At 53.4% G+C, this 14,285-nt stretch overlaps 1 protein-coding gene across 1 annotated transcript in view; it reads left to right on the top strand.

Annotated features, from left to right (window-relative positions):
- Positions 1–13,942, top strand: part of EDC3 (enhancer of mRNA decapping 3) — a 56,366-nt gene extending 42,424 nt beyond the window's left edge. The window contains exons 5-7 of the mRNA XM_040642996.1: positions 6,066–6,219; positions 8,670–8,887; positions 11,483–13,942. Coding sequence (XP_040498930.1) covers positions 6,066–6,219; positions 8,670–8,887; positions 11,483–11,817 — 707 coding nt within the window. The 3' untranslated portion in view covers positions 11,818–13,942. The remainder of the gene's footprint in view (positions 1–6,065; positions 6,220–8,669; positions 8,888–11,482) is intronic.
- Positions 13,943–14,285: the final 343 nt, after the last annotated feature.

The following is a 14,285-nucleotide window of genomic DNA, read 5'->3' on the forward strand; positions in this document are numbered from 1 at the left end:
TATATATATATATATATATATATATATATATACTTTTTAAGATTTTATTTATTTGGGGGCGCCTGGGTGGCTCAGTCGTTAAGCGTCTGCCTTCGGCTCAGGGCGTGATCCCAAGTTCTGGAATCGAGCCCCACGTCAGGCTCTTCCGCTGGGAGCCTGCTTCTTCCTCTCCCACTCCCCCTGCTTGTGTTTCCTCTCTCGCTGGCTGTGTCTCTCAAATAAATAAATAAAATCTTTAAAAAAAAAGATTTTATTTATTTGACAGAGACACAGTGAAAGAGGGAACACAAGCAGGGGAAGTGGGAGAGGGAGAAGCAGGCTTCCCACTGAGCGGGGAGCCCGATGTGGGGCTTGATCCTAGGACCCTGGGATCATGACCTGAGGTGAAGGCAGATGCTTAACGACTGAGCCACCCAGGCGCCCCCGTTGTTATATTTTTTGTAATTTACTCTCTGTCTCCTGCCACTCCCCACCCCACCCCACCACTAGCTTGATGTGTTACTACTCTGCAAATATTTGCTTTGAAGGCACTTAACTCTCTCTTTTCTGCCCCCAACTAACTTACTTACTTATTTATTTTTAAATATTTTAGCATTCTTTTTTTTTCCACTTAAAGATTTTATTTATTTGAGAGAATGAGAGAGAGAGTGAGAGAACAAGCGGTGCAGAGGGGCAGAAGGAGAGGGAGAATAGATTCCCTGCTGAGCAGGGAGCCCGACACGGGACTCGGTCCCAGGACCCTGAGATCATGGCCTAGATCATAACCTGATCCGAAGGCAGACACTTAACCAACTGAGCCAACCCGGTGCCCCCCCTTTTTCTATTGAAGGCAGTTTTACACTTTAAGTTGCTAATAGTATAATGAACACCGTGCGCTCTTCAGTTAGATTCACCTATTAACATTTTGCCACATTTACTTTTCAATATAAACACACACAGGAGCACACCTGAGCCACTTGAGATTTCGTTGCTCTCGTTACAGTTCATTACGTTACCCCTGCATACCTGCCTGTACCTTCAGTGGGGCGTTGCTCTTACAGCCGTATTGTAAGATGGCTCTCAGGAAACTTACAGCTCACACCAAGCCCTTATCTAATATGTACTCCTTTCCCACAGCTCCCCAGTTCCTGGTCGTGTCCTTTACAGCTGTATTTTAGTCAACAGCTGTGCACTACATTGTATGAGATGCTGTTGAGGTACAGTTGTATCTCTTTTGTTTCCTGTAACCAGGAGAGTTCCCACAGCTGCTGGCATCTCTTGTGATACTGACATTTATGAAGAGTCTAGGCCGGTTGATTTGCAGGATAGCCCTTAGTTTTATTTACTGATTGTTCCTTTTGATTCATGTGATTCATGTTCCATGTGATTCATGTTAAACATTTTCCCCAAGGTTTTGGTGGGATTCTGTGTCTCTCAGGGTATCACATCGTAAGAATATACAGTGTCAGTTTGTCTCACCATTGGGGCTGAGTTAACCACTTGGTAAGGTATCACCCCCTGGCTTTCTTCTTTGTAAAGGTACTTCTCCCCTTCATAATTAATGAGTCCTCTTTTCAGGAGGTCCTTTACCCCTTGAATCCAAAGCTTGTGCCAGTGGAGCTTTAGCCCGAAGGAACGAGGGCCAGGGTGGACGGGGGTTTGTCTGGTTGTTGTAAATGGGGAAGGAGTCCGCAACATCTCACCCACACTTAACCTCGGTTAAAGCTGGGCTCTTACCCAGCTGGGAATAGAATGTGCTGAGGGAGTTTGGTAGGCTTCCTTCCCGTTCGTTTATTAATTCTCGCATATTTATGTAGACCCGACCAGGCCCTGTGCTGCCACTGAAGGACCATGACGAACAGGCTAGAGCAGCAAACGAGACAGACACAGGCACTGCCTGCACGGAGCTCGCAGTCGGGCAAAGTAGGCAGTCTGAAAAGACAAAAGCAGTTATTTACAGTGAAGTACAGCGAAGAAAATAAGCAGCATGCTGAGACTGGGGGATATTTAGGAAGAGGGGAAGAAGAATGAGGGACCAGCCATGAGTGTGGGTAGAGTATTGGAAGAGAGAAGAGAATCCCAGAAGAGGGGACGTGCTTCCAGAGGCCAGAAGGGACGTGGCGTCTTTAGGAACCAGAAAGCAGCCAAAATGCCTTGGAACGTGGTGGGAGTTGGGGTCCAAGGTAAAGGAGGTAAAGTAAACAGGGGCCAGATCATGGAGGCCTTGTGGGTCCTAAGAAAGAGTATTGAGTATTTAGGCTTCTGTTGTAACAAGTCCTTCTCTCAGAGATACACTTTACACCAGTCTCATTTTGTGTACCTTTCATGTAAATCTCCAGGGGCTCTCTTGTGCAGAGTGGGCCCGAGGGTATGAATTTACTGGTTTATACTCCCGAAAAGAACCAGTTGTGTTTAACTATAGAGAACACACTGATGGCTACCAGAGGGGAGGTGGGCAGGGGGATGGGTGACAGAGGTGATAGGGATTAAGGAATGTATGTACTTGTCCTGATGAGCACTGGGTGTTTAAAATAAAAACTTAAAAAAAAAAAAAAAAAAAGAATATCTCCCCACGGTTTTGTGACCCCCACAGAAATGGAATCAGAATTCCTGGCCCTGGAAAATCACCAGGCCCTCATTGAGGCACTGAGCCTTCAGTGAGCTGTGCTCATTAGTAAGACATGGGGTGCACACAGCCTTTCTGACTAAAGGGCCATGTCAGCGTGAGGATTGAATTTAGATCTGAGCTGCCACTGTTGTGGGAGTCTTGTCACACAACCAGAAGGCTGGGAGGTTTGAAGGACAGGGAGGGAGGTACACGCGGAGGCTGCTGGGGCAGGTTTGCACATGGTGCTTGAGGGTGCGAGAACGTGTACAGATGTCCGTAAGAGAGGCGGAGGCCTGAAGTTGCACGTACTGGAAGGAGCCGTGTGGAAGTGGGAAAGGCCTGAAGAAGAGGAGGCCGCAGCAGGCACTGTGGTGGCTCTCGTGGCGGCCAGTGAGCTTGCACACCTAGCCTCATGCTGTGGGGTGAGCTTGTGGGGAGGAGTCTTGTCTCCCAGCCTGCACAGAGTGCGCCCTAAGCCGTTTTCCTGGATACTCTAAGCTTAATCAGATCCTAAGATGTGCTCTGCTTGTCACGAACTGGCTGTAATTATATCTCCCTTTCTTGTTTCACTGACAGCTGTAAAATACATACTGAGAGAAACCCTACCAACTGATTTTACTGCCTTGGTTCCAGAACAATAAAGATCCACCTTCCAGCCCAAACATAATTAGGCTTGGCTCATGTTCAGGCTTTGGCAGTGTTATTGTTTGCCATTTACACGCTATGTTCTTGGTTCCCTTCCTTTGGAGTTTATTTTATTCCCTCTGCCTGTTTCTGATAAGCCAGTCTGACTGTGGGACTTCGTGTGTAAATGTTGGAAAGGAACATTTTGTGGTGCTTCCTTTCAGAGAGACTGAGGAGGGTACAGGGGAGTCCTAGGCCCGGTAACCGACAGAGTGAGCAGAGAGGATTCCGGCCTCATCTGGCCCTAGGCCGCAAAGTGTGCCAGTTGGTCAGCAGTGCCCCCCACCGTCAGCTTCGAGCTGTAGCAGCTGGCCAGCCAGGGCGTGGGGTCTGCTCTCCTGGCCCTGTACTGTGAGTTTTGTACCCTTCAGGACTATGAGGAGAAAGGTAGCAGAAAATGCTCAGCCTGCCTCCAGAGAGCCCTCAGAAGAAATGCATAGGGTCGAGGGAAAGCTCTCTCTTGCGTGACTTTGCAGGTAAAGAGGATGTTTGAAGTAGGCATGACTTGTCTGACAGGTTTAGGGTTGTTAATGGCTCAGGACTCCTGAGAATTCCTTTGGCCTCTTCACACTGCTATCAGTGATTCTTAATTAGTTCTGATAATATGTGCGTGTCTGGAGCAGGCCATAAAAATGGCTGTTTTAATCAGCTGTTGGCATGCAAGGCCAGGCCGCAACCTCCAGCAGTGGCACCTGGGACCGACATTTCAGAAAGGGAGAAGAGACCGTGTTCCTAATGGCACCGTTTGTGCCAAGGCTTGAGTAGGATTCAGGCGGGTAGAAGGCTCCAGTTAACCAACAGGATAGCATTAATTTTGATGTGTAGACATCTTTTATTGTCGTTACTGCATTAAGATATTACTTGGCCTTCCTTTGAGAGGATATAGACCTTGGTGCTTTCGGTTCAGTCTTTGCGCTTGGATTCCTCTTGTTCAGATGTGTACCACCATAACCTCGTTCTGTGTGGTTTTAAGAGTCTGTGTAGGCAGGACTGGCTATCTGATAGAACTTCAAGGAATTATTCCTGAAATGATCAGGGAGGAAGACAAGTTTTTCTAGACAGGGCTTTGCAACCAATAGGATAAATGGTGAACTTCCTAAAAATTTCTACCGGAGAGTTAGGCCAGACCAGAAATAGCACTAGGTTTGCATCGTTTATATGTTTGTGTGCGTGATGAGAACTCATCTCTGTTGGTAAATGTAGCTGGAGCAAGTTGAGGAGATGGGGGCCAAAGAAGTAAAGGGTTTATTTTCCTGCTTTGAGGAGTTTACAGTCCAGTATAGGATGAAGACACGGGATCTGAAAAGGCATCTGACCAGCCAGACAAAACTAGTTACTTGCAGTCCCACGATGACTTGCTAATTGGAATCTGTGCATTGGTCTGTCAGCCAGTGAGACCAAGTGGGGCTCTTTGGCAAAGGTCTGCTCCCTTGGGGCCAGTGCAGTGGCTTCTGGGTATCTGTAAGATAGCATTGGTTGTCACGGCGAGCTGCTCCTTACACATCACAATGTTTTACTTTGCTGTTTCTTTCCTCCTGGTTTTCTGGGCCCTGAAACGGCACCTGGTGTGCTGGTGCTGATGCAGGTAAGACTCTTTCAATGGGCGCCTGGGTGCCTCGGTTGGTTGGGTGGCTGCCTTCGGCTCAGGTCATGATCCTGGAGTCCTGGATCAAGTCCCTCATCAGGCTCCCTGCTCGGCAGGGAGCTTGCTTCTCCCTCTGCCTCTCCCCCTGCTTGTGCTCACTCTCTCTCTCTCTGACAAATGAATAAATGGAATCTTAAAAAAAAAAAAAAAAAAAAGACTTTCAAGTGTCCCAGCTGCTGCAGACTTTGGCCTTATAAAACCAAGTATTTTCCATGCTGTACTTTCAGTGATTGTGATTCTCGCTAACCTTTATAGAGTTCCTTTCTTTACGGCAAATAAAATGTTCAAGATTCTTCTGAGTAGGTTGCTTTCCATGTACTCTTGCCCTGAGGTTTGAGTATTAGGTTACATTCACTCCAAATGTGGGGAGAAAATGACAAATTATTTGAGAAAACAAGTTGCTCACTAAATTTCTTAAGCAAAGAGGAAGGGCTAAGTAGAAGAGAGGAGGAGGAGGAGGAGGAAGAGGAAGTGGGAAGCAGAGAGGATGAGCAAGTCATCCAGCCAAGACCTTGAACAGCGGGGAGCTGAGGGTCAGGAGGCTTAGTCAGCATCTGTTCCACTTGTTTGTGGGGAAGGAGGAGTCTACTCGCACCCCCCTGCCACGGATGCCATTTCCCCCACTTCGGGAAAAGCATGTTCTCTTCTCACGTGGCCCACAGGTTGCTGTTATGTGCTGTGCCAGCCTTTTCTCCGTAATAACCGAATAGACTTGGTGCATTTGGCTTTTGTGGTCTGAAGTGAAACTGTTATGAGAGGGGCGCCTGAGTGGCTCAGTCGGTTAAGTGCCCGACTTCGTTCGGCTCAGGTCAGGATCCCCAGGGTCCTGGGATCAAGCCCTGTGTTAGGCTCCCTGCTCAGCCAGGAGTCTGTTCATCCTTTTCCCTCTACCCTGCTCCTTCTCGTGGGTCTCTGTACGCTTGCTCGCTCGCTCTCAAATAAATAAAATCTTAAAGAGTAAAGTGCTAAGAGAGCTTAAGCTTCCCGCTCCTCTGGAGGGCTCCATGGTACACATCCCACATTAGGCGGCTAGGCTAGGGGAGGGCCAGTCTTGGCTTTCACAGAATCCTGGATCGAGTACATCCATTTGTGGGTCTGGTTTCCTGTGATCACTTTCCCTTTCTGTCTTCACCTCCTTTTGAACCGCAGACTCTGGCCTGGTCGTCCCAAGTGTTTCCTATGAACTGCATAAAAAGCTGCTGTCTGTGGCCGAGAAGCACGGCTTGACTCTGGAGCGGAGACTGGAGATGACAGGAGTGTGCGCCAGCCAGATGGCCCTGACCCTGCTCGGAGGACCCAACAGGTAACCGCCTGTGGACTGGCTGTGGCTGCATGGGGCGGGGGGTGCTGTTCTGCCGAGGCACCACCAGTGCCCCACACAAAGGAGCTGCTCAGTGTGAGTCCCTCTGTGAAGTCCCTTTCCTGGGTGCTCTGAGGGTTTTGTTTGCCCCTCTCACCCACCTCCTGGAAGTCCTCGTTCTTCTCTCAGCAAGCTGCCCTTTGACCCTTTCTTCCCTGATAACAGCTGGCTTTGGCACTTGTCCTTCACTAAGAGGGGCTGGGATACAGATTAACCCCGAGTTCCATACCTGAGAACTTCTAGAACCACCTTGACAACTGGGTGGGAGAGCTGGAGTTTGATGCCTTCCTACCTGCCCTCTAGGCCCGTATGTCAGGAGCAGTGCTTAATTTTATTTGTGGTCATTTACTGATACCGTGTGCCAATCCTTGTGCTAGGACTAGGGACACAAAGAATAAAAGACTGCGCCTGCCCTCTGGAAAGCTGGTGAGGTCTCCAGAAAGTACATTGTGGTGGTAGAGGAAACAGGATTGTCTGGGAAGCCGCAGTAGCATCCAGGCGGAGTCCTGCGGAGGCGGGGGAATTAACAGGCCGGCAGGCTGGGCGAGGAGTCCGGCTCTGGGGAGTAGTCTGTGCCGAGGGCGGACCGAACGGAGAGCGTGGTCGTGGCCGGGGTCTTTGAAGTCATCCTGTGGGGCTGGGAAGTAGGGCTTTGCAACTGCTGCACGGTAAGGAGCTGAGCTGCCGACGGGATTTCAGGAACAGCAGTGTGGGGACAGGATGTGAGTGTCCTCACCCCATCGCTTCGCCCTCTGGCCAGCTTCTTGGGGCCGGTTGTCCTTGGGCCTGGCTTTTCTCGCCGCCTCTGACCTCTCAGAAGGGCCATCTCCTGCAGCTGCTTTGAGAAGGGTCACCACAGCTTGTAATCTTTCAGTGTGTCCAGTACCGTGCAGTTTTTCACTGGGCTTTCACAACCATGTTTAATTTGATCCTCATGACTTCACCGTGAAGGTGAATAGTAGCCTGGTGTGACGGCGAGCCGGCTAAGGCTCCGAGAGCGGAAAGCCTCACCCACGTTGGCGCCCCTGGAACGTGGAGGATCCAGGTCTCCTGTCCACATAGGTCTGTTGCGAGTGTCTGGACCCTGCCCCCTGCTGTTGGCTGTGTGATGCCAGGGCCTGCTGTGAGTCCTCCGACGGGAGACGCCTCTGTGAGAGGAAGAGTCTTCAGGGACAGACATGGGCGAGTCAGATGCCACCGCTCAGCAGTGTCTGTCTGAAGGGAGGAGTGCTCGTCATTTCCTTAGATGCAGACGTAGTGGGGGAAATGAATGCTTTGGTATATAGCAGAGTGCATCGCTAAATCCCCCCAGATTTATTTGGAGCACAGGGGCTTCCTCTCTGACTGGAACAGCACCTGTCATCTGCCTCCTTTTGGGAGACTAGTAAGTGACTGTGACTGCTAAGGAGGGACCCAAGCCCGTTTCTTGCTGTCCGTCTCCCCCTGCCTTCCGCCCCGGAGGCCGACTGCGCTGCCCGTGAGTTGGGGACAGCTCCAGAGTTAATCCTCCAGATGTCCTTACTTGTGGCTCAGCTCTGAATGGCAGGAGCTGGAAATGCCTTCATCGGAAGTGGGTATCCAAGGGGGCTGCCTGAGTAGGAGACCAGGAGGCCCCCAGCCTGCTGCCCCCTCTGACCCGCACTATAACGTGTCAGGCCCTGTTCCAAGTGCTGTGCGCGTGTCAGTCCACATGGTGTCCCATGGAAGGGGTCCTGTTAGCATCTAGTGTTGCCCTTACTTCACTTCCTGGCAGCTCAGTGAAGAGAACTTGGCCTGGCACCTGATGGCGGACGATTCAGAACGGCCGTGTTTGGTACTTGCTGTGAGTTTCTTAGGCGTTGAGCCACAGTCATCCTGGAAGAGGTGAGCCTTGAGCTGTATTTCAAAGAAAAGATGGGCCAGAGTTTGACAAGTGAAGGGCTTTCTGGGCAGGGTCCATCTCTGAGGAGAAGCAAGAAAGAGTCTTAAAAGTACAGACGGCAAAGAGTGAGGCCAGCCTCGCCGCAGTGGAGCTGCATGTGGGGAAGAAGAGCCAAGAAGGATGTCGAGGTGGGGAAGCCTCTTTGCTGATCAGAGTTTGGACCTCGCAGGTCCCACAGAACAGTTCTGTGTTTCTGGTCGGAGAGCAGTGTTCTGGCAGCAGTGTTCTGTGGAATGAGATCTGGGGGGAACTTCCTAGCGAGAGAACCTAGCAGATGAAGTGACACTGGGATGTTGGGGCCGTGGGAACACTGACCTGTAGTCCTGGGGGTGCGGTGGCTTTTCACCCCCTCTGGGACCTGGGACTGTTAAGAACTCGGAGAGCAACAGGTGCTGAGAGGCACTCATCTGCTTTCGCGTGCAAGGGATTGGCAGGTCTGCAGCTGATGATGCTTATTTACCTTCTGTTCCAGGTTGAATCCCAAAAATGTTCATCAGAGGCCCACAGTGGCCCTGCTCTGTGGCCCCCATGTGAAAGGGGCTCAGGGGATCAGCTGTGGAAGGCACCTGGCCAACCATGATGTCCAGGTCATCCTCTTCCTGCCCAACTTTGTCAAGATGCTGGAGTCCATCACCAACGAGTTGTCTCTCTTCAGCAAGACCCAAGGCCAACAAGTATCTAACCTCAAAGGTGAGCACTTGCGGAGGGCTGGGCTAGAGTCTCAGGCCTTCGCCCTCCTCACGTAGTTTGATGGTCTGGTGCTGCCGCCCAGTGGCGACGGGTGGAACGTCACAGATGTAAGGCATCCTGTGCCTGTTAGGGGTCTTCGTACGCAAAGGAAAAACTTTGGATGTTGACTTGCTTACTTCCCATCCCTTCGCTGTCCTCCTCTCCCACTACTCAGATGGAGAGCTGGGGACCCACTGGTTCACTTTACAAACATTTACAGAATAGGCACTATTCCTGACACCGAGGCTGTGGCAGTAGATTTTTTTTTTTTTTTTAAATCCATGCTTCCTTGGAGCTTACATTCTACTTAGGACAGACAAAGAGGCAAATAAGTAACCTTTCTATTAGGCCAGCTGGTGGTGTTACAAAGTAGGGAAGGGAGCTAGAGAGGTTGGAGGGCTGGAGGGTTGGGTAGGGACTAGCAGACTTGGACATTTCAGGGTCAGGTGGTAAAGAGCCTGTGGGTCACGGTAAGGGCTGGAACTTCGACCCTGGCTGCGATGGAGAGTCACTGGAGGAATAAGCAGAAGGAAGAGAGAATCCAGCTTGGGTTCCAGGTGATCATGTGGCTGCTGTTTGGGTGTAAACTGGAGGCTTGCAAAGAAGGGTGTTAAGAGGCTGTTGTGCGAAACCGGAAGGAGATGCTGGTGGCGGAGACAGTGGTGGGGGGGGGGTGGCTGAGTTTCTAAGTTAGTTTTGGAGCTAGAGGCTGCAGACTATCGGATGTAAGGGATATGACAGGGAAGGGTTAAGAACGACTCCAAGGCGTTTGGCCTGAGTGACCAGAAGGATGGAGGTGCCATCCTGAGATGGGAAGACTTGAGGGAGGAGGCTTGGGGGGGGAAGGTGCCTGTTGGATATGCAGGTGGGAATGGCGACTGACCGATATAGATGAGTCCGTGAGTAGGTGAAGGAGTCTGGCCTGGAGTGCCGAGTGCGTAGGTGGGAACGAGCCCTAACGAGCCTGGGCAAGCTGTCTTCTAGGAAGAGGTGGGGAAATCGTTAAGTCTAGGTTCTTTGTTTAGAAGTCAGGGAGTTGAGAGAGCAGCTCAGGAGACAGGGAGGGAGAAGGAAAAGCAGGAGAGCCTGGCACCTGGAAGGCGAGTGCAGAGTGGGGGTGTGCGGTCAGCTCTGCCAGAAGCCGCTCTAGGTCAGGCTCAGATGAAGGCCGAGAATCGACCGCTGGATCTTGCTGTGTGGATGCCCCTGATGATCTCAACCAGAGCAGTTTCGAGGGGGGTGGGGTGGGGGACAAAGTGATTGGAGTAGGTTTTAGTGAGAGTGCGGGAGGAGGAGAGAGAAGAAATACAAAGAAAGGTCCTTGCCAGGGGTCAGATGGCAAGTTGGTGTCAGACCCTGGGCCAGAACCTCAGGCTCCTGTGTGCATGTGGAAGGTAAGACCCCGTTCTTATTCTTGAGAGCCTACTGGCCCCCGGCGACATCCGCCCCCCCCACCCCCCGCCCCGTCATGGTGGTCTGTTCTAAGTAAGGAAGCCCTGAGTCCCTAATTGAGAAATATCATACCGTAGCCAGGACGCGGGTCTGCTCTGGGTTCCCCCCGCTTGAGATCTGTAACATGATGCCGTGTTTTAGTCAGTTCTTCCTCTGGCTACCTAAAAGCTTTCCAGTTTCAACTCCAGGAGCCGAGTCTGAGGATGCTGACCTTGAATGTGGTCTGATTTCTCCTATTCTCAAATTATCCTCTTAGGCTGGTCAAGACTTACATAGTTGTTGAGACATCTGTTCTTACGCTGTCCCAGAGGCTTGGTTTGAGCAGAGAAACTTTTTTTTTTTTTTAAGATTTTATTTATTTATTTAACAGAGAGACAGCCAGGGAGAGAGGGAACACAAGCAGGGGGAGTGGGAGAGGAAGAAGCAGGCTCCCAGCGGAGGAGCCTGATGTGGGGCTTGATCCCAGAACGCCGGGATCACGCCCTGAGCCGAAGGCGGACACTTAACGACTGCGCTACCCAGGCGCCCCGAGCAGAGAAACTTTTTTAAGTGCCTGGAGAAATGATGGGTTCCCTCCCCATCCCTAAGATTGGGCTGCAAGGAGAACCCATTTTCATAAGATGGGGTGGGGGCGGGGGGAGAGACGCAGCAAGGCCAGGCTGGCTCCGGTCGGGTGAGAAGGCTAGCCCAGGGTTCTGGCCTGCTTGCAGTTCTTGGGCTAGTCAGCACATGGCAGGCGGCCCATTTCTGCTGGGCTCTGGGCAGGGCTCCCCCTTCTCAGAGCTCATAATGTACCCAGGGGGTTAGTCGGATGTGCATCTGCTGTGCCCGGAGACGGCCTGCACGGCCAGCACAGTGTGCTTCGGCCTGGGGGCTCCACGAGGACAGGGGTGCAGCGGGCTGACATGCCCTTCGTCTCTGGTCCCCGGCCCCGCCAGGTCTTGGAAGTCCAGGGTTCCGGCCCAGCCTTGAGAAAGCCGGCCTGTGGCGAGGCCTCAGAGTGGTGTCAGAACAAGACCCCCTTGGGGCCGTCTGGGTTCTAGTCCCCACCTGGACTGCTCTCTGCTTACAGCGGTTCCCATGTGGCGCTCTTTCCACCTGCAGATCTGCCCTCTAGCCCCGTGGACCTGGTCATCAACTGCCTGGACTGCCCCGAGAACGCCTTCCTGCGGGACCAGCCCTGGTACAAGGCAGCGGTGGCCTGGGCCAACCGGAACCGGGCGCCGGTGCTCAGCATCGACCCTCCCGTGCATGAAGGCGAGCAGGGTATCGACGCCAAGTGGTCGCTGGCTCTGGGCCTGCCTCTGCCGCTGGGGGAGCGTGCGGGCCGCGTCTACTTGTGCGACATCGGCCTCCCCCAGCAGGTGTTCCAGGAGGTGGGCATCAGCTACCACTCACCCTTCGGCTGCAAGTTTGTCATTCCGTTGCACTCTGCCTAGAGGGGCTCTGGGCGAGTTGGACCCTGCAGTCCCCCGCTGCTCCGGACGCACTGAACTTGACAACGAACGCCTTAAGGATGTGAAGCTTCATGGACCGTGTTGAATTTTTTCGCTTTTGGATTTGTTACTTCTGTGAGAGAACAGATCGTATTTAAAAATGACCTGTCACCTGCCCGTAGCCGGGGAAGGCTCTCCCACTGGGTGTCCTGGGTGGGCGGCAGGCTGAGTGGCTCTAGGCATCTCTACTCTTGGCCCCCCGCGTGGCTGCGTGGGGCTATGTTTACAGACTTAGGCAGCTCTCGGACTGTGTTTCAGGTTTACAGTCACTGGGGCCGGGGCAAGCACCTCGCGGGGGGCTCCTGTTTGGGGGCCTGTACTTGCTGTGGCTCCGTGTCCTCTGCCCCCTCCCCTCCCCCAGCCCTTCCTCTGATCATGTCGAGCTGGCTGTGCTGCCGCTGCCCGCCAGAGGGCAGACTTGCACTCCGTTCATTTCGAGGGCTTTGAGGAGGCCTTCCCGGAGTCCCGCCACAAGTTGATTTGGGGGGCTTTTGACCCTTTCTCCTGAGCTGATGCAAGTTTTATGCTGGGATTTTTTTCAAGGGTCCTTCTTCCTTTCCACTCCATCACTCTGAGAGGCAGGAAAGGGGGTGGCATCAGGATGGTTTTACTGTATTGGGATTTTATACTGTTTTTGTTTTCAGCCTAGGTAGTACGAGGTTACGTTACTGTAGAACCACAGTGCCCATCTTGCCAGTAGTGCCCCCAGCCCCGTACCCTCTCTAGCTGGGGGCAGAGCCTTTGCCTAGTCTGGGGCCAGAGCCCTCAGGGTGCAGCTTTCATGTTCAGTATTGGGGGGCCCCTGGGAGAGCCTGGTGCTGAGCCACAAGAGGCTCCCTGGTGCTTCTGTCTTAGGCCACCACTACCCCGCTCCCACCTCCATCCTGCCTATGTACCCCACTTCCTTCTCCCCCCCCCCCCCCCGTCTTTCCCCTGAAACGGTCCTCTGCAGCTGTCATCCCGGAGCAGGGTGCATGTCCCCCTCCCCTGTCCGGGCTCCACCCCAGGTCTTACAGTGTCTGGGCTTTGAACCCTTTGTGGTCGTCCGCTCTAGACGAGTAGGCTTGGGGCCAGTGCCCTGTATCAAAAGATGCCAAAATGAGGCTAGTTCTAGATGAGCTGGCTGGCAGGGCTCAGCCACAGGAACGTACTGCTGCTCAAATCCTAAGGCGGGAAAGGCCTTGGATCTCACAGGCTTAGGCCTCGGAGGCTGGTTTCAGAACAGGAGCCATGCCCTAGAGTCCCTGGCAGGGGCCCTTGCAAAAAGTTCGTGCTTTAAAGCCTTTTTCAGGCCTTCAGACTTACCTTCTGCTCTCTGCCCACCCACTCTGGTTAAGCGGGTGAGTGGGAGGGGCTCGCCAAGCATCATGGACACAGGGTAGGCCCTGCTACCATGGGTTTCAGGCTACTTATCGCTTTTCTTATAGGAACATAGCCAGGAGCAGATGAGGCAGGGCTGAGGGCTGGTCCCTCCAGTCCTCCCATCCTCCCTCAGATGTTAAGTTGTCTCCAGCAGTGGGAGGAGGCCAGAGACTGTGAGGCTTGTTGTATCCTCCCTGAGCCTCTGCTCACTCTCAGGGCCAAGCGGCTCCCAAGATGGAGCCCTCTCTTTAGAGGCAGGGCCGTAGTCTGAGGAGCAGTGCTGGGTTATAGGCATTTGGGCAGCCACCATTAAAGTGTCTGGGTGCCTGCCTGTTCATGCAGTAAGGCCCCCCGATTGGGTACGGCGGGAGAGGAGCTCGCAGAGCCCTGGCCCGGCGGACCACGCTTGCTGCGGTAAGTGGCAGTGGCCCTGGGCCTGAGGGCCTTGTCGAGGGGCCGCTGGGAGCTTGTGCCCAAACCTGTCTTCTCCATGCGGGTGGCTCTGGAGCCTCTTCCCGCCCTCAGCCCAGGCCTTCCCCGGTGGTACTAAAGATCGGCAGGACTCCTCCACCTTCAGCTCTTTCCAGAGGCCTCCTGCCCCCGAGTGCCCAGTCCCCAGGGGGCCCCAGTCAGGTGGTCAGGACTACCACTCATGCAGCTCTTGGGGAACCAAAACCAGCACTTAAAATAAAGCTGAATGACAGAGTCCCAGGCTCGTGGTAAATGCTGCCGCCCCGGCCCGAGGAGCCCAGCACTGCCGGCTCCCGCTCGCTGGCCTTCAGTCAGCAGCTGCAGTGGGGCCAATGTGGCCAGGGAGGGGGCTGGGGGGAGAGCCGAGACCAGCCGCTGCCTGGCCCGGCCGGCCCTCAGATTCCGTGGGGCCGAGGGGAACCGGTGCCTTCCAGCAGGCCCTTCCATGGGACAGAGGGACACCCGGCTTCTGCCTGATGCGTCACCGGCCGGCCCTTCCGTGCCAGCCCAGTTCACACTTAGCTCTCCACAAGCTGAAGTGCTAAGAAGACTTTATTAATGCGGGGGGGGGGGGGGGG

Source organism: Ursus maritimus, unplaced genomic scaffold, assembly GCF_017311325.1.
Source record: "Ursus maritimus isolate PB19 unplaced genomic scaffold, ASM1731132v1 scaffold_27, whole genome shotgun sequence".
NCBI lineage: Eukaryota > Metazoa > Chordata > Mammalia > Carnivora > Ursidae > Ursus > Ursus maritimus.